The sequence below is a fragment of the Dendrobates tinctorius genome, unplaced genomic scaffold, assembly GCF_039654945.1.
Source record: "Dendrobates tinctorius isolate UK_male_01 unplaced genomic scaffold, ASM3965494v1 ptg000029l, whole genome shotgun sequence".
NCBI classification, from domain to species: Eukaryota; Metazoa; Chordata; class Amphibia; order Anura; family Dendrobatidae; genus Dendrobates; species Dendrobates tinctorius.
This window is the reverse complement of record NW_027361697.1, coordinates 18,850,731-18,869,177: the sequence shown is the minus strand read 5'-3', so window position 1 is coordinate 18,869,177 and position 18,447 is coordinate 18,850,731. Positions and strand designations below refer to the sequence as shown.

Sequence of the window (18,447 nt, the reverse complement as noted above, 5' to 3'; positions counted from 1 at the left end):
TAGGTGAACGAATATCTATCACTACTAGTGATGAGGGAATATGCTCGGGTTAGGTGTTATCCGGGCATGCTCAGGTGCTAACCAAGTGACTTCGGAGTGCTCGAATATTATGTTCGAGACCTCGCGCCTGCATGTCTCGCAGCTGTTCGACAGCCGCAACACATGCAGGGATTGCCTATTCGTTAGATCAAGCAGGTAGACTGAGAGGTCTGGCCAGGCATTACAATACGGGCATGGTCCTTGTTATATGACGTGGCCTTAAAGGGGTCACAAGGGCAATTACTTGATTGAAGCCAGCCACTTGTGTGCCTTATACATCAGCAGCTACAAGGAAATTGTAGGATTATGTGGAAGTCAAGGATTGGGTTGACTTCTAATTTGTACAACGTAGTTATGAATAAATCAAGACCAAGTGGTCAACACAAAGACATCAATATGTACTAGATCAGGGGTCCCCAACCGCCGGTCCGTGGCCAAGCACCGGGCCGCTGCAGTGCCCTTGCCGGTCCGCGGACACAAGGGGAGCCAGGGGCGGTCAGTGGCGTAGCGGGGGCTGGGGCGGCCAGGGAGCGATCCAAGCAGCTCCGCTGCCTGCAAGAGGGAATAGCAGGAGCGGAGCTGCAAGGACCCGTCCAGCTTCCTGCCCGCCGCCCGCGCTTCCTGTCTCTGACACAGAGAGGAGAGCGCGGCCGCTGCTGTGTCAGAGCGAGGAAGCGCGGGCGATGCTGCGACAGGTGAGAGGAGAGAGGTGGGGTGTGTGTGTGTGTGTGTGTGTGTGTGTGTGTGTGTGTGTGTGTGTGTGTGTAGCCTGGCCCTGGAGGAGATGGGGACATGAGGAGAAGGCCATGAGGGGAGTGATGGAGAGACGGCAGTGATGGGGTGAAGGCAATGATGGAGAGACAGCAGTGATGGAGAGACGGCAGTGATGGGGTGAAGGCAATGATGGAGAGACGGCAGTGATGGGGAGACGGCAGTGATGGGGAGACGGCAGTGATGGGGTGAAGGCAATGATGGGGAGACAGCAGTGATGGGGTGAAGGCAATGATGGAGAGATGGCAGTGATGGAGAGATGGCAGTGATGGGGAGAGGGGAGTGATGGGGAGAAGGGAGTGATGGGGTGAAGGCAATGATGGGGAGACAGCAGTGATGGAGAGACGGCAGTGATGGGGTGAAGGCAATGATGGGGAGACAGCAGTGATGGAGAGACGGCAGTGATGGGGTGAAGGCAATGATGGAGAGACGGCAGTGATGGGGAGAGGGGAGTGATGGGGTGAAGGCAATGATGGGGAGACAGCAGTGATGGAGAGACGGCAGTGATGGGGTGAAGGCAATGATGGAGAGACGGCAGTGATGGGGAGAGGGGAGTGATGGGGTGAAGGCAATGATGGGGAGAAGGGAGTGATGGGGTGAAGGCAATGATGGGGAGAAGGGAGTGATGGGGTGAAGGCAATGATGGGGAGAAGGGAGTGATGGGGTGAAGGCAATGATGGGGAGAAGGGAGTGATGGGGTGAAGGCAATGATGGGGAGAGGGGAGTGATGGGGTGAAGGCAATGATGGGGAGAAGGGGGTGATGGAGCACTTATTCAAAACCTATGGTGAGTTGAGTCACATTATAAATGTTATTTAATTATAAGTATGCACTGCTACACTACAACCGTGTCCATAGCCCCGCCCCCTTATGACCAAAGCCCCGCCCCTGCCACACCTCCATCCCCGCCCTGCCGGGCCATGGAAGAATGGTCTTGCTTGAAACCGGTCCCTGGTGCAAAAAAGGTTGGGGACCACTGTACTAGATCATGAGCGAAAAGCAGTAAATGATTGTGGTGGACATCACGCAGACAGATGGTGGATGGAGCTGAGCACTCACCTGGAGACACGAAGGCTTCCTTCAGATAGAGCAGCACATCAGCAAACCTCCTCACGTCATTCACCAGCTGCATGATGTACTCCGGATCCACCACAGAGCTGTCATAGCAATCTGAGTTTGTGCTGATACTGCTCAGAGAATTACTCTTGGTGCTTCTCCCCATTCCCAAGGTGGCCGAAGATGAGATGGTGAAGAAGTTCGAGGTAGAAAAACGTGCAAATCCCAATCCACGCCTGTTACCTCCTCCGTTCTGACGCAACATCCCAGCGTGCTTCTGAGAGGTCCTCAGCAAGCATTCAGTGCCACTCGTCGCCCATGGGCCACAAATTCAACCCTACAGGAAGAATAAAAAAATAATTCAGTAAGTCGGGGTAGCCTTACACTGTGGCTGTAGAGCTGGGCATAACATATGTTGAGCCACTTATGGTCATCAGAATCACTAGAATGAAAAAATAGGTGGTTATGATCAGCCGAGGACGGTTTTCTTGTGCATTACCCAGGACAGCAGACACTTGGATTTAGCAATCGGTTGGGTCCCTGCTCATGGAACACCAAAGTTCTAACCAACTGTGACCACTGTGTCCACTAGGGGGCGCTGTGTGGGTGTCCCAGGAGAGAGGATGAGTGGTAGTATACTGAATCACCGTTATATATCTCAAGGAGGGTGGCCTTGGGATGGAAGCTTGAACATGTGTGTTGGTCAGCAGAGGTACTGCTGAGCTTCTGTTATACTGTGTCAGGGAGAGCGTTCCAGGTAGCTGGTGAGACGGGCAGAACCAGCTACCTACAAATCCACCCAGGGGTGTGTCTAGAACGCCATAGTAAAGAATGTATGAATGCTTGTAGGACCTGTGATGAGGTCATAGCCATGTGACCCAGTGGGCGTGGCTACGGACCATATAAGGTGGCCAGGTAACCCGGCCACAGGGTGAGCTAACTGTGGTTAGGCGAGAGCCTGTGTACTGGACATTGTATAACCTGTGTGACCGCAGGGTTAACAGAGGGAAGCTCTGTCATGGACGCTATGCTGTTTAATATGAACTTTCTGTTACATATGGCTTTGGTTTATATTGCATAATAAACCGAATGGACTGAGTTTATGTGAGAAACCTGTGCCGGACCTGGTTTTCTGCAGCAAAGCGAGTGTCCCCAACACGTATAACAAGCGCTACCTTACACAACTTATAAAGTTGTAATCACGGGCAAGCAGACTGTTCTGTAACTCTTGTAATTTGTAAAAACAGCCTCTTGCTGACTTATAAAAGGAGACCTTTAAAGTCACTACAGGAGAGAAAACTTTAGAACATTGAGTTTGGCACAAGGAAACGACCATCAACCACGATCTAAACCAGAGAGGGCATGACAAGGCGAAACAAGAACATGGAAATGTGCGGCTCAGATAAGGAAGTGTAAAAGTTTTAACCCATTCATTTTGCCGCATTCCTGTTGGATCATAACCACCGTGTTTCGCCTTTTCGATTCGAAATGGCTTTACCCAGTGTTATCGGCAGATCGGTAGGGATTAAAGAAGATGAACCTGCGACAATTAGCTCATCAATGAACTGTCCAGTAAATAAAGGAGAAGCAGGTAATCCTTTGGTGACCCGTTTATGGTTAATTTTGGGTGGATTTGCTCTCGGTACCACAGTTCCATGCTAGAAACATATTATTTGATTCTGGTTCTGTATGATATGAAGAGTAATATGCACTGCTGAGATAGGAAATTTAAGCTTCCCACCAGACGGATAAAACACACTACACTGAGAAAAGTATTGGGACACACATATTAATCACTGAATCCAGGTTTGTCATTCATTATTTTTGCCTCTGGTGAATAAACTTCAGACCTTGGCCATGCTATCTGCTTTTACCAACATTGTGAAAAAATGGCAGGTGGGAAAGATCATCAATATCTATGCGATCCTTTAATAGAAGTCACTGGTGGAACAAGTCAGATCATGAGATTTCTTCAATCCTAAATATTCTACCATCTCCTGTGAGTGACATTATTGAGAGGTGGAAGGAACCGCAGCAACTCAGCCATGAAGTGGAGACCACCTAACGTTTCACACAAAGTTCACAGACTGCTGAGAAGCAGTTGGCATAAATCTGTTCATTTGGAGCTTTATGGCCGAGCAGCTGCATCAAAGGCTGACATCACCAAGCATCAGATGGAGTGGTGTACAGCCGCTCCACAGGACTCTGGCGCATTGGAGAAGTGTTCTGTGGAGTTACAAATCACGTTTCTCCACGAGGCATCTGATGGACAAGTCTGGGTTTGGCGAATGGCAGGAGAACGTTACCTGCCTGACTGCATAGCACCAAGAGTAAATATTTTGGAGGGATAATGAGATGGCATTGTTATTCACGGGTTGGCCTATGCCCCATAGCTCCAGTTTAAGGAAATCTTAATATTTCAGCGTATTGAGACATTTAGTACAATTGTAGCCAAGTCGACAAAACAAGGTCCATAAAGACACGGTTGGATGAGTTTGGTGGAAGAACATGACCGGCTGCACAGAGTCCTGACTTCAACTTCATCCAACACTTTTGGAATGAACTAGAACAGAGATTGTGAGGCGGCCTCACCTAAACATGAGTGATTGACCTCATAAATGCTCCTCTGGATAAAGGGGCAAAATGTCTCACAAAACACAAATACCTCTAAAATCTTCTAGAAAGTCTTCCCAGAGCACCGTAAGCTGCTACACCAAAAGGGTCCAACTCCATATTAAAATATGGAATTTGAATAGGAAGTAATAAAAGATCCTCTAGGTGTAACGTGGAGGTGTCCTACTACTTTTGTCAGAATAGTGTATGACTAGCCATGTAAGCAGATCTGGAAACCTGTACTTCGGGACAGGATAAATGGACACAGTTCAGCAGGTTGCTTGCTTAATGCCGTTTTGACCACTGTGCCAAATCACATTGTAAATCATTACAAAGACTCCCAGCTTACTGAAGCGTAACACGGAAAATGCCGTCCAATCTGACCACTGAGGATGACTCAGCTCCAGTAGTCATTAATAGCCTTCTAGATCTTTACTCCTCTCTAAAGCCACCTTTCTATCAGCCCTTCTAAATGGACCAGTACTGTAGTTACAGATGTTGTAAACCCTCACAAGAATTAACCCTATTGTCATTCAATGGGACAAGACCTTCACGCAAAATAAGCTGCGTGCGATTCATTTTTCACACCTATAATGGTTCCAAAAATCTGCCCAGACATTTGTAGGAGTGCGAGAACTAAGCGGCTGCGGAAAGTTAAGCTTTCGTATTTGCCACCACTGGAATGTATGAACGCGATTCAGTCACTTAAGATTAGTTTAGTTTCCTCAGTCTTTTGTTGTTCGGGGAAAACGAAAAGTCAAAAAGCCTTAATATGATGAGCTGCCAAATCCCACACTCTCTGGGGTATTTAAATACAATCGATAGCGTTCACCAACAGGAAAAACAGACGGGCGAGAGCCACCGAGGCTGATAACCATCCTGCATTCAGCACAAGGAGCCCTGGCCGGCCCGGGGAAAGCGAAAAGATGATTACAGCTCGGATAGATTCCACTCCTATTGTGCACAAATGTTGATAAGAAACAAAAATAAAATGGTGGAGGTGTTACTATTTCATTAGTAAGAGAGGAAAAAAAGAAATAGAAAGGCCCGCAATGCCCGGCAGAAACATGATCAGGGATACCAGAGATGAAAGGATAGAGGACATGCCCTACTGACGAGGGTAACTGTAGCACTTAAGGCCCCCATACATATTGGACTAATGTTGGCTGAACTTGGGCATATTTGCAGGTTCGGCCGACGGTCTAGCGTGTGGTGAAATCTGGCCAATTGATGGTCAGGAGAGACGTTGATTGCTCATCTCTGATTTTGGACTGTTGATCACATTGTTCTCCCAGTGATAACCCGTTGGCTGATGGGTCAGACAGTGGCTTTATCATAGAGAACACAGGAGAACTGGGCCGAGCAATTGCTTATATGTAGGGGGAGAGACGGTCGAGATGGCTGCAAAATGAACGATCGTCCAATGTATGGTTAAGCTGACAGCCGTGTAATGTGTATGTCCGGCGTTAGTGGTTCGTACAGGCAGGGGGGCTTCAAGGCAACTTGTGCCCATGTCTCAAAAGTTTGCTATGTCATTAAAGCAAGTAATTAAATCAAAATATGGGGGGAGGGGTGTCACAGAGTCCGTTGGTGGCCACAACCATGACCCAAACCCAACAGAAATTCAACACCATCTACTACTATTACAGCTGCAGGACAATGAGACTTTCCATCGTATGGCCAGAGACATCATGTAGGCCTAGTTTTCGTCATACATTTACAGGCAGAATTACAGAGGGGTGAAACAATTTTAGAGTTCTAAAAAGTTATGATGGTATTATTTTAAAAATAACTACAAGCATTTGACATGTCTCCAAGGCGGACAGGACCTTTATAAGATGTTGTAATGGAAAAGGATGACAGGTAGCAGTAAACTTCATTCTTGCCTCAGGTCTTGAGGCTAAGAAAATGTCTGGTGTTGTTTTTCTTCTTTACTGTTGCAAAGACCTTCTGCTATATAGTATGTAATATTGGATTATTGTACAAATATGTGGATTTGGTGGAGGCAAAATGGGGGAGAGAGCTGCTGTCACAAATTGCAACCCCATTCAGATCTTACTGCAAACACACTAGTAAGACGCGCTGGTTTTATAGACGTGTCCCAGTGACAGGTCCCCATTAACCAAAGCCTCCCACATCAAAATCAGCAAGAAGCAATAAAACAAACTTGTAAAAAAGTTCTTCGGAGGAAAAAAAAAAACAAAAAACTGAAACCTGACAAGAGGAAATGAAGCAACAGTGACCTCATGGTCACTTGTGTAACACCTGCTCTGCATGGCTAGAATGCCCCCCAGCACAAGCAGTCATTATGTGGATGAAGGACTACAATAGACACAGCCCATGGACACTTTTTAAGCACCACGATCATGTAGTACCAGCGAGAAAAATTCAAAGAAGTCGTAAAAACTGACATGTGATCAATATGACTCATAGAAAACATCTGTGTGCAACTAAAACACCTCGATTACATAACCGCATCACTGATTATTGATATATTTCAGGTACACAATATGGAACGTACAGGCCCATTACACATGGATCCCACTATTGATCATGCCACCCCACTCCAAGCCGCCACCCCACTCCAAATTTTGTGCTGTTACTTTTTATGCTTTAAAAATGGTTGCAACATAAATGCATAAATTCCAAGACTTTTGTTTTTAAAGACCTACAACCTGTCTACAATGTGACTTGTGAAGAAATGCCTTTCCTAAATAGGTCATATCAGCTTTCTCGCCATTTTTTAAATTTTGGCGCAGAAACTATAAACTGCCGTTATAAATGTAGTAAAAACAGCGATAAATGTAACAAGCATTTATGACAATGCCATGTCTCAATCTGCACAAAAATAGTGACGGAAATACAATTAGAAATTTCCTTCAGTGTACGGAGCCAGAAAGGACAGGAGCCGAGCGGCGGGACCAGAGAACGGTTGTATGGAGTCACATTGTTCCGGCAAAGTAATTAGGACACGCCAATGCATTGTGGGGGTGCTGGGGTCTGACCCCCAAAAGATCAGATATTTCAATGATGGTCATTAAAAGTCTTGGTCAACCCCTTTATATATACCCAGGCAGCGGTGCTGAATGTACTATACCCATTGTCACAACATGACGTTGCCCAATTCTTTTGCAATCTGCATCTGTTTTGAAATTTGTTTCAGCGACAATACAACTTCACAGGAGAGAAACCAAAATGTATAGTATTTTCCAGGGCTGTGGAGTCGGTAAGCCAAACCTGCGACTCCGACTCCTCATTTTCCCTTACACCGACTCCTACTCCACGACTCCCACATATATTGCTCATATTTAAGTGAAAAATTTATTGTAGTACAATGTGAACATCAGACATTTAATCATTTTAGATACAATAATCACGACATTTAGACAGAACATAATATTTATTTATTGGAATACAACTTTAGAACACAAAAAACTGTAAGAAATTCTAAATATGTAATACGCTGTATAATATCGATTACATATATACAGTACAGACCAAAAGTTTGGACACACCTCATTCAAAGAGCTTTCTTTATTTTCATGACTATGAAAATTGTAGATTCACTCTGAAGGCATCAAAACAATGAATTATCACATGTGGAACTATATAATAAACAAAAAAGTGTGAAACAACTGAAACTATGTCTTATATTCTAGGTTCTTCAAAGTAGCCACCTTTTGCTTTGATTACTGCTTTGCACACTCTTGGCATTCTCTTGATGAGCTTCAAGAGGTATTCACTGGAAATGGTCTTCCAACAGTCTTGAAGGAGTTCCCAGAGTTGCTTAGCACTTGTTGTCCCTTTTGCCTTCACTCTGCGGTCCAGCTCACCCCAAACCATCTCGATTGGGTTCAGGTCTGGTGACTGTGGAGGCCAGGTCATCTGGCGTAGCACCCCATCACTCTCCTTCTTGGTCAAATAGCCCTTACACAGCCTGGAGGTGTGTTTGAGGTCATTGTCCTGTTGAAAAATAAATGATGGTCCAACTAAACGCACACCGGATGGAATAGCATGCTAGATGCTGTGGTAGCCATGCTGGTTCAGAATGCCTTCAATTTTGAATAAATCCCCAATAGTGTCACCAGCAAAGCACCCCCACACCATCACACCTCCTCCTCCATGCTTCACGGTGGGAACCAGGCATGTAGAGTCCATCCATTCACCTTTTCTGCGTCGCACAAAGACACGGTGGTTGGAACCAAAGATCTCAAATTTGGATTCATCAGACCAAAGCACAGATTTCCACTGGTCTAAAGTCCATTCCTTGTGTTCTTTAGCCCAAACAAGTCTCTTCTGCTTGTTGCCTGTCCTTAGCAGTGGTTTCCTAGCAGCTATTTTACCATGAAGGCCTGCTGCACAAAGTCTCCTCTTAACAGTTGTTGTAGAGATGTGTCTGCTGCTAGAACTCTGTGTGGCATTGACCTGGTCTCTAATCTGAACTGCTGTTAACCTGCAATTTCTGAGGCTGGGGACTCGGATGAACTTATCCTCCGCAGCAGAGGTGACTCTTGGTCTTCCTTTCCTGGGGCGGTCCTCATGTGAGCCAGTTTCTTTGTAGTGCTTGATGGTTTTTGCCACTGCACTTGGGGACACTTTCAAAGTTTTCCCAATTTTTCGGACTGACTGACCTTCTTTTCTTAAAGTAATGATGGCCACTCGTTTTTCTTTACTTAGAATTTGTATTATGGGAAGAAAAAAGCAGCTAACAATCTATTCAGTAGGCCCATCAGCTGTGTGTGTATATATATATATATATATATATATATATATATATATATACATACATATACACACACACTGTATCTGTCTTGTTAGATGTTACTTGTTGTATCTGTTGTTATATATTATGTTGCCTCTTTGCCACAAAGAATTCCTTGTATATATGTAATATGTACTTGGCGATAAATTTGATTTGATATATATATATCTCCCTCTCACTATGACTTGTCTCAGCTAAGACAAAGCCTAGATCCTCAGGCTACATTCACACCATGGGCATAGCCAGGATCAAACCTGGGGGGGGGGGGGCAGAACCTCTTACTGTTCCGCAGAACCTCATTCTGCACACCTCAGCTGCTGCCGAGCCTCATACTGCACACCCCTGCACTTGAAAATAAAGTCTGCACCTTAAGAAGATGTGGTGATGAATGCAGTCTATTTATTCCAACTATCAATTGATGTTGATGTGTTACTCAAGACGAGCACTGCCTGTCCTGGGCATCCTTTTGGGCAGCTATGGAGGTGTACCTGACTGGTGCTAAAAAAAAAAAAAAAAAAGGAGTGTAAAGGGCCTGTCACACCAAGCGATATCGCTAGCAATATCGCTATAACGTCACTGGTTTTGTGACGCAGCAGCGATATTGCTAGCGATATCGCTATGTCTGATACTTACCTCTGACCGGCTCCCCCGCTGGTTATCACTGATCGCGCGAGAACGTCCTGGACCATTTCTTGTCATCAGCTTCCTGCTGGGCTTCCTGCTGTGACGACGAGCGACGCGTGGACGCGGGCGGGAGGACGTCAGGATCTCCTCGTCTGACAGGTAAGTATCGACCCCCGACCCTGCGATGTCGCTGGCGAGATCTGCCTGTGTGGCAGCTCACTAGCGACCACCTAGCGATGTACCAGCGATCCTGACCGCGTCATATCACTGGTGCATCGCTAAGTGTGACAGTACCCTTAGTCTGTGTGCTACCCGGCTTTGATTCTTTTTGATACAGATAAGATATGGATAGACAGATATGGATAGATTGCTATTGAAAACATTATCTATGAGCTCAAAAACCTTTCAGGTGATGCGGTTTTTTAAAAAACTGATCTGCTTTTGCAGCTGAAAAACGTATCCTCAAAAAAACGCAGCAAAAACGCTGTGTGTGAATGTAGCCTTAGATCAGGAATAGAACAGCCATTTATAGGACATTTCATAACTTTCCCAAATTCCTATGACAAAATATTCAGCACATTCTGCATTGAACTACTGTACCCAATTTATTATATATTTTAGAAAGCCGGAGTTGGTCCATTTTATACTGACTCCACCAAAATGAGCACCGACTCCACAGCCATGGTATTTTCTGTCTCTACTTAGAAATCTCTGACTAGCATTACTTCCAAGATGGAAATACTACACCCAGGAATTCCACGTAAACCTGCTAAAAAGCAGATGTGCCGGTAGCAGTTCCAGGCGAGATTAGATCCCAACTTCAAATGGCCAGAGGGGACACGCGTCAAGACGCAGAGAAGTTTCACACTGTCTGGGCCCTTGAGTTGCCACATTCATCACTGCATCTCAATTATCTTGTCTATTTACTATGTATAGCACTAAACCAGGCTCCAGTTTCAGAGGAGCCATTACAAAGCAAGCAGAAGTATATTACAAAAAGAAAGAAAGAAAGAAAGAAAGAAAGAAAGAAAGAAAGAAAGAAAGAAAGACAGACAAACGTTTTTCGGTTCGGCACACAACACCCCCTCGGTAAATGTGCCATGTGCCACTATACATCAGTCTGGTGAAATTTATCAACGATCGATAGGATCTGTGGTCAGATAAAACTGTTGGTTAAGAAAGAAGTTTACGGTGTCTGGATTTTTTGTGTGATGGTTAAACGACCTCTCCTCGACAGAATATTCCCAGATACATTTTCTTTGTTGCCTTTGTCAATGGAACATGCAGTTTGCCAAAATGGACTAAAACAAGTATGGCTCTCCATCAGTGTAACGATTCTTCACCAGGAGATTGTTTGTTCAACCATCAACCTACTTCTAAGTAATGTGTTTGTCCACCATAAGGTCCCATACACGAGGTCGAATTATGGCTCCATTCTCTACAGTCAAAACAAGGCACCCAGCATGCGCTTATCCAAGACCAGTGCACATACGCGCCCACGTCCACCATCCCAGTGACCTAAAAATCTTGAAACCTTTCTTGCTTTATTAGCGTCCCGGTCTCTTATGATGTCCTGAGAGCGTATGCGCCGATTTCCTTGTCTCCAATTCAGCATCTCGGCTATTCAGCCACATTGGCTTGTATTCTAGACAGCGCTACCACTCCATTATTTCCCTTCCATTCCCGAGCCTTGTTACTTGTCTTCTAAGCTTATTATTTCCATTCGATTCACTGGTATCATTTGGAGTCTGTTTAATTGGCATGTGTATTACTATTAGAGATGACAAATTAAATACCGCGCTGGTGATGCCAGAAGGCAAGAGATTCACAAGCCTCCCATGTAGCCACCAGCTACCACCGACCTGGACGCTCAGACGCAATCCCAGGAGTTGATCATCTCTAATTACTATGCAACGCCTCCTTTTAGGCTCCTGTTTTTGAATTATGGGGCTTTTGGACCACTTCTGTATGCATATATGCGCTGAATGTCCTCCAGTATGTAGGACATCTCCAGTTCCCGTGAAAAAGAGGCTTCAGAGCCTTGAAACGCGCTGTGCTTTTGAGACTTTTACCTGCGATAAAGTATTTTTTCTTTGGCAAAACCATTCTCTCCTTAAAATTATGAGCCCAGTTTGATGTCCTATATACTACCAAAGTGCCACCATACTCCAGAGGTTATTCTACATACTGATGCTCCTCAACCAAGATCTGCAACTTGTTATGTAAGAATTGTGACACTGGTTGCACTGTCCCTATTTACACACCTACAATAGTGTTGTGTCGATAGCACAACACCCTAAGGTGAGCCTGGATATATCTGGTCTTATGTGCCGCCCTGACACGCTAACCCTACAAGTGACTTTATTCCCTGCTTTGGTTCCCCTTCCTTTTTTGCTGCCCAATGGAGACCAAAAAAGTGCAGGTTTACATTGCTACGGTTTCGTTTCTTTTTAGTTATGAAAGGCACCGTCGATTCATTTTTTCTATGGAAAAGCCATAAAACAATAAATATAAGAAAGAAAACACTGTGGTGCCCTTTTCTTATAATGGTGGGCAACGCATGCAACAGAAGGCCCTTAGAGGAACATCATCAGAGGCTTTTGTATGACGTTTATGTCAAGCAGGTTCTAGTGTGATGAGAACAGGACCTAATGAATTTAGGGTGTCTTCACTGAGACCTGACGGTAAATATTATGGGGCAATATCTTTATACCAAAACCTTTGTTCCAGCAGGAGATAATGCTCAGATCCTATATGGTTATGTTGGAGAAGATCGCCATCTCATGTGCCATTTTATGTGTATTTCCAGCTATGGAATCTTGCAAGGCATGTACAAAAATGCCACCGCTTTTGCATTCACCGGTTTTTAATAAATGTCCCACAATGGTCTACTAATCCAATAACGTACCTTGTATATGTTCTATCAAGAATATACAAGAGATCTGAGAAAAAAAATAGATTTAGTGGTAGAACCTGCATTTTTCAGGCTATTTTGGTCCCATAAATGCCCCAACAGACATTGGATCAACATTGGTCAAACCCACAGTTGTCAGTGGCATCAGCCTATAGTGTACACAAGTGTCTGCCAAATCCCGAGAAAAGGATCCAGGGTGCCATATTTTGGACTTTCGATTTTTTATTTGTTCTTGGCGAGATACGCCACCATCAGGAGTGTGGCAGCGGATTTCCTGTAAATGGGGGGACTCAACCCCCAATGTATATTTAAAACAATGATCACATTGTTAAAATGTAAATTCCATTCACTTCACACAGTGTATAGAGCACTGATACTCATTATATAGACTGATAGGATTAGCAGGGGCCATCCTGTACAGCACACAACTCTCCAGCTCTTGGGTTTCCACCTGACAAAGAACTAAACAGACGGCGAAGGTGGGAACTTTCCCCAAAGGGAAAGAAACTCATCATCAAGACCAAGATGATTCACTCATTCTTGTTTTGTTACAATGTTTCAGTTTCCAGGTTGCTGTTTTTTTAGGTTTACAGTGTGAAAACTTCGGAGAGTTAATTAGTAAATATTGACGAAACATTAGCAACTTGGTGTAAGAGATTCTCAGTAATGAGGAGAGAGCAATCCAGAAACCCAGACCGCAAGTGAAGACCCTAAAGACACAATCACATCCCAACACCCAAAATCTAAGGTGTTTAATAATGAGAACGAAGACCAGCAAAAAAGCAGCAGACTTCTCTCCAAGCAGCTTCACAGAGGTAAAGGCTTTTTATCTGTTATTACCACGTCACAATCCAGAATTGGTGGATTTGGGGGGTCCTAAGACCCCTACAGATCACAGAAACGAAAGAGATAGAATGGGTCAGCTGATCCCTGGAACTAGCGCAAAGTGCTATATGGTACTATGGGCAATGAGGAGGCCGGCAGAAGGCGCGTATATGTGGAAGGGTTTATCTGCCTTGTTGGGATTTTTTTCAGCAGTTGCTTATAGGGTTAGTTGGAAAGATGTTTGTGCCGAGTGACAGATCTGCATCCCGTCCAGGTCTGACCCCAGAGCCGGGCTTAACTAGACAGTCTAAAGTCCAAAACATCAAATGCCCCAGGCCAACTACTAAAGAGGAGCACAGTGGACATAGGAATTCTATAAATCCCATTCACTGTGCTTGGAATGTAGACGCAGACGTTTTGGAAGTGTCATAAATGCACTGCGTCCATATCTCTAGCATTTCGGATCGTGGGTACAATATGGTGCCCTGCCGACAGATAAAGAATCCTATAAGGACCTTACAGTGACAATATCAGGTAATGACATTCATTGGTTACTAGAACACCCACCAATATCAGTAAAGGGGTGACAGCGTCAGGTCCTAATCATTTATACAGAGAAGTTAAGGAGTGAATCACTTAAAGAAAGAAGATAGAGCCAGTCGAACAAAGCGAAGTCCTGGAGCAGCGATCCCTGGGACCGAATAGATCCATCTATGCACATAGGCATCATGCTTATACTGATGTATTCATTTTACTCACTTCTGTAGCGCCATCATACACCGCTGCGCTTTAGAGACATCATATCGCTCACTGTCCCCATTACTGATTCCCGATCAGGATGTCTTTGTGAGAGATCCAGCTTCTGATGTGTCCGGGAGCTTCAAGATTTTTCTCTTTGTGAGTGAAGAAATGCCATCATTCCACAGTGCAGGCACAGCTTTAAAGTGCCACCCTGCAAACGCACCCATCAGAGCGTTATACAGCACGAATCCTACCAATACACAGACTACAGATGGATTTTATAGGCTCATGTTCACCACGGTCTGGCAGCCATGTGTAAATATTCTGCAAGCAGTAATGCCACCCGGAATAGCAGGGAACCAAAACCCCCGTGATCCATCAGTCCGTATAACCACATCCCATATAGACCAACACATACCTCACTCTGATCCATATGTGCACTGTGTGTCAAAGTCCGATGTAAGGCTGCACCCTGCATCTACAGCTTAAGAGATCCATTCAATAAGGCCTGGGTGTGCTCATACCTTGTACTATACGTCGTTCTGTAATTTGGCCCCCAAACTAGTAAAAGCATTGATTATACGTGTATCCGTAAACGGCTGACCCTTATGCACAAACTGGCTGGATGTAACTAACTGGCGATGCGGGCACCCATAAACCTGAAATATTGCTGGATGGATACTACAAGGAATGTCAGAGCGCCCCTTAACGTAGCAGAGAGGGTAGAGCGCTTTCTCAGCCCTCACGTCCTCATTCAAGAATAGAATTAACTCAGACTTCAGCAGATGATGAAAAGTTAGAAAGGCCCTGAGGCCGGTCACATATATTAGATTCCAGTCTCTGGATCTGAAAACAATCTTATGTCTAAATCTTTGAGGAATACTATTGGCTAGCCTTATCTTTTCAGATCTTTAGTCCTCATTGAAAAAGTGCATGAAGGTACATTTCGGCACGGCTGATCCCCTTCCATGTTGCAGTTTTTTGCACCGCCGATCCTCTACCCCAGGGGCACAAGCTGTGGCACCGCCGATCCTCTACCCCAGGGGCACAAGCTGTGGCACCGCCGATCCTCTACCCCAGGGGCACAAGCTGTGGCACCGCCGATCCTCTACCCCAGGGGCACAAGCTGTGGCACCGCCGATCCTCTACCCCAGGGGCACAAGCTGTGGCACCGCCGATCCTCTACCCCAGGGGCACAAGCTGTGGCACCGCCGATCCTCTACCCCAGGGGCACAAGCTGTGGCACCGCCGATCCTCTACCCCAGGGGCACAAGCTGTGGCACCGCCGATCCTCTACCCCAGGGGCACAAGCTGTGGCACCGCCGATCCTCTACCCCAGGGGCACAAGCTGTGGCACCGCCGATCCTCTACCCCAGGGGCACAAGCTGTGGCACCGCCGATCCTCTACCCCAGGGGCACAAGCTGTGGCACCGCCGATCCTCTACCCCAGGGGCACAAGCTGTGGCACCGCCGATCCTCTACCCCAGGGGCACAAGCTGTGGCACCGCCGATCCTCTACCCCAGGGGCACAAGCTGTGGCACCGCCGATCCTCTACCCCAGGGGCACAAGCTGTGGCACCGCCGATCCTCTACCCCAGGGGCACAAGCTGTGGCACCGCCGATCCTCTACCCCAGGGGCACAAGCTGTGGCACCGCCGATCCTCTACCCCAGTGGCACAAGCTGTGACACCGCCGATCTTCTACCCCAGTGGCACAAGCTGTGACACCGCCGATCTTCTACCCCAGTGGCACAAGTTGTGGCACCGCCGATCCTCTACCCCAGGGGCACAAGCTGTGGCACTGCCGATCCTCTACCCCAGGGGCACAAGCTGTGGCACCGCCGATCCTCTACCCCAGGGGCACAAGTTGTGGCACTGCCGATTTTCTACCCCAGTGGCACAAGTTATGACACCGCCGATCTTCTACCCCAGTGGCACAAGTTGTGGCACCGCTGATCTCCTCATGTCATTTGTTCATTTAGGCAGCGTTACAAGGTGAATAAAAGGTGGATAACAGTTATCAGCTTTGAATAACCTTCTGAACAAAACCAACTTTCCCCACGTTACTTGCACTCGGACGCCCGCCTGCTGGCACACACTATGTATGCGGAGGGCAGGATGGCGACGTGTGCCACTTCTCGGGGTGAAGCAGCTGGTATAACACCATGGGACACCCGGCGTCAGTGATACAACAGCTGGAAAGTGTAATGGACGACGTCAATACAACATCGGCACTGACAAAGAAAACCGAACAAAGTAAACCAGAGCCATACAGCGGGCACGGCAGCGCCCATTACTGCGGGTGTAAACTTAGAGGGTCCTGTGATAACAGCCCCGGACTCTACAGGACGGCAATCAGCCAATAACTATTTGTATAGCGCCAACATATTCCACAGCGCTGTACAGACAACGCACAACACAATCTACCGAGTGTCACACTACAAAAAGGTTTAAGATTTGGATTGATCACCAACCGGATTGTGGCAATCATCAGACCAGATGTGATCGAGTGATCGCCATTCATTGCGGTGCTCCATCTCTGAGGGCCGGGGCCAGTGATCGGCAGCAGACAGCGAGGGCCACACTGCCGACCAGTACCGGCCTCCAGCACATCTGCGACTGACTACTACCCGGACATGCTGGGGACTGTAGTTCCCCAACAGCTGGAGAGCCGCAGATCCGCAACAAAACAAGTCCTGGACTCTCCCCCGTAGCCCCCGGTGCCGGCATTACCTGTACGGCAGGACTGCAGCATCCCCGACACCTCGGCGTCACTCACAAGCTGCCCGAGCTCCGTAACGGTCCCCGATACCAACGGAAAATGAACGCGCAGCCACCGACCGACGGCTCCGCCGCGCAGCGCCTCCTGCGATCGACTGGCGCGCCGCCACCACTCTCCAGCGCACTCAGCGCGCACAGACACGCCCACTCCCCCAAGAGGCCACGCCCCCACACTAGCAATACGCCTGTTACAAGCCACGCCCATATGCTGTCAATCACCGCCCTCTTGTCCCGCCTTCATTCCGCGAGTGCCTTCTAAACCAGGGAGCCACCGCCCACTCTCTGATGTCGCCACGCCCACCCCGGGAAAGCCGCGGCGGCGGAGCCCAGGAGGGAGCAGGTGGTCGTTTCTCATGTCTGCGCTGTGGCCGAGGGAGCTGTGAGGTCAGGAGCGCAGCACATTCCTCCACCACCGCCACCATGGCACGTCCCTGCGAGACAGCGGCTTCCTTCAACCCTTCTTTTTTGTTTTGTTTTTTTTGTTTTTACTTTTTTTGCTGCTATTTTTTTTTTTTTTTTTCCTTTACTTTTATTTTCGAATTTCTTACTTTTGCACATGTTGCATTTTTTTCAGCCTGTGGTAGAAATAACCTGATGTCAGCTCTTTGGCGTCTTTTCCGCCTCTATATGAGCTTTTTGCGGAGTTTTTTCATGTTGCAGATTTTCCGCACCCATTAAGTAAAATAGGTTATTGCATTTTTTTTTTCAAAAATACGCAGCCTAAAAAAAAAAACCTCATCGTGTGAACGTGGCCGTACGGTTCCAGCCGATTGGATGGGGATTATAGAAAGCTCGTGCCCGCCGTGCTTTTATTTTTAAATTTTACGTGCAGATTTTTTCCACGTAGATTTGCATTAGAGGCGTAAAATCTGCGAGTAACGTGAATTTCCCACCTCGGAAGTGCATGTAATCTGCACCTAGTTCTATCAATAAAGTTTTATCAAAGTTAAACACCGGGAAGTATTAAAAAAAACAAAAAAAAAAACAGCTTTAACAAAACACAAAAAACATATGTTAAAAAAACCCCACTCAAAATGCAATGAAAAAACAAATCGAAGTCGCCCAAGTTACTTGATAGGTGCTGAAATTCTGCATCCACAAGAATTCACCAAAAGTTCAAAGTGGGAACGGAGCCTAAGGAGCAAAAATGCTCCAAAAATTCCTTAAATGAAATGAATTGGAAGCGTTTTGCAGCTATTCTTACAGTGCTGCACACAATGTGCATTTTTTTTGCAGCACTTTTTCAGGCGGATTCCAAGGAAGCGGAGTCACAACGCTGCGCGCGCACACTCCCTCGGAGCTCCGAAAATACTCTTCAAAACC

The 18,447-nt window shown here is 46.5% G+C and overlaps 1 protein-coding gene across 2 annotated transcripts in view; it reads right to left on the bottom strand.

Moving 5' to 3' along the window:
• The window catches only part of ARHGAP29 (Rho GTPase activating protein 29), a 152,531-nt gene extending 135,205 nt beyond the window's left edge, over positions 1 to 17,326 (bottom strand). The window contains exons 1-2 of one of the 2 annotated variants that reach the window (XM_073571413.1): positions 17,077 to 17,326; positions 1,869 to 2,202 (exon numbers count right to left, since the gene is read on the bottom strand). In XM_073571413.1, coding sequence (XP_073427514.1) covers positions 1,869 to 2,130 — 262 coding nt within the window. In that variant the 5' untranslated portion in view covers positions 2,131 to 2,202; positions 17,077 to 17,326. Of the gene's footprint in view, positions 1 to 1,868; positions 2,203 to 16,817; positions 16,835 to 17,076 lie in introns of those variants that run through there. The other variant, XM_073571414.1, reaches the window with a different exon arrangement.
• Positions 17,327 to 18,447: the final 1,121 nt, after the last annotated feature.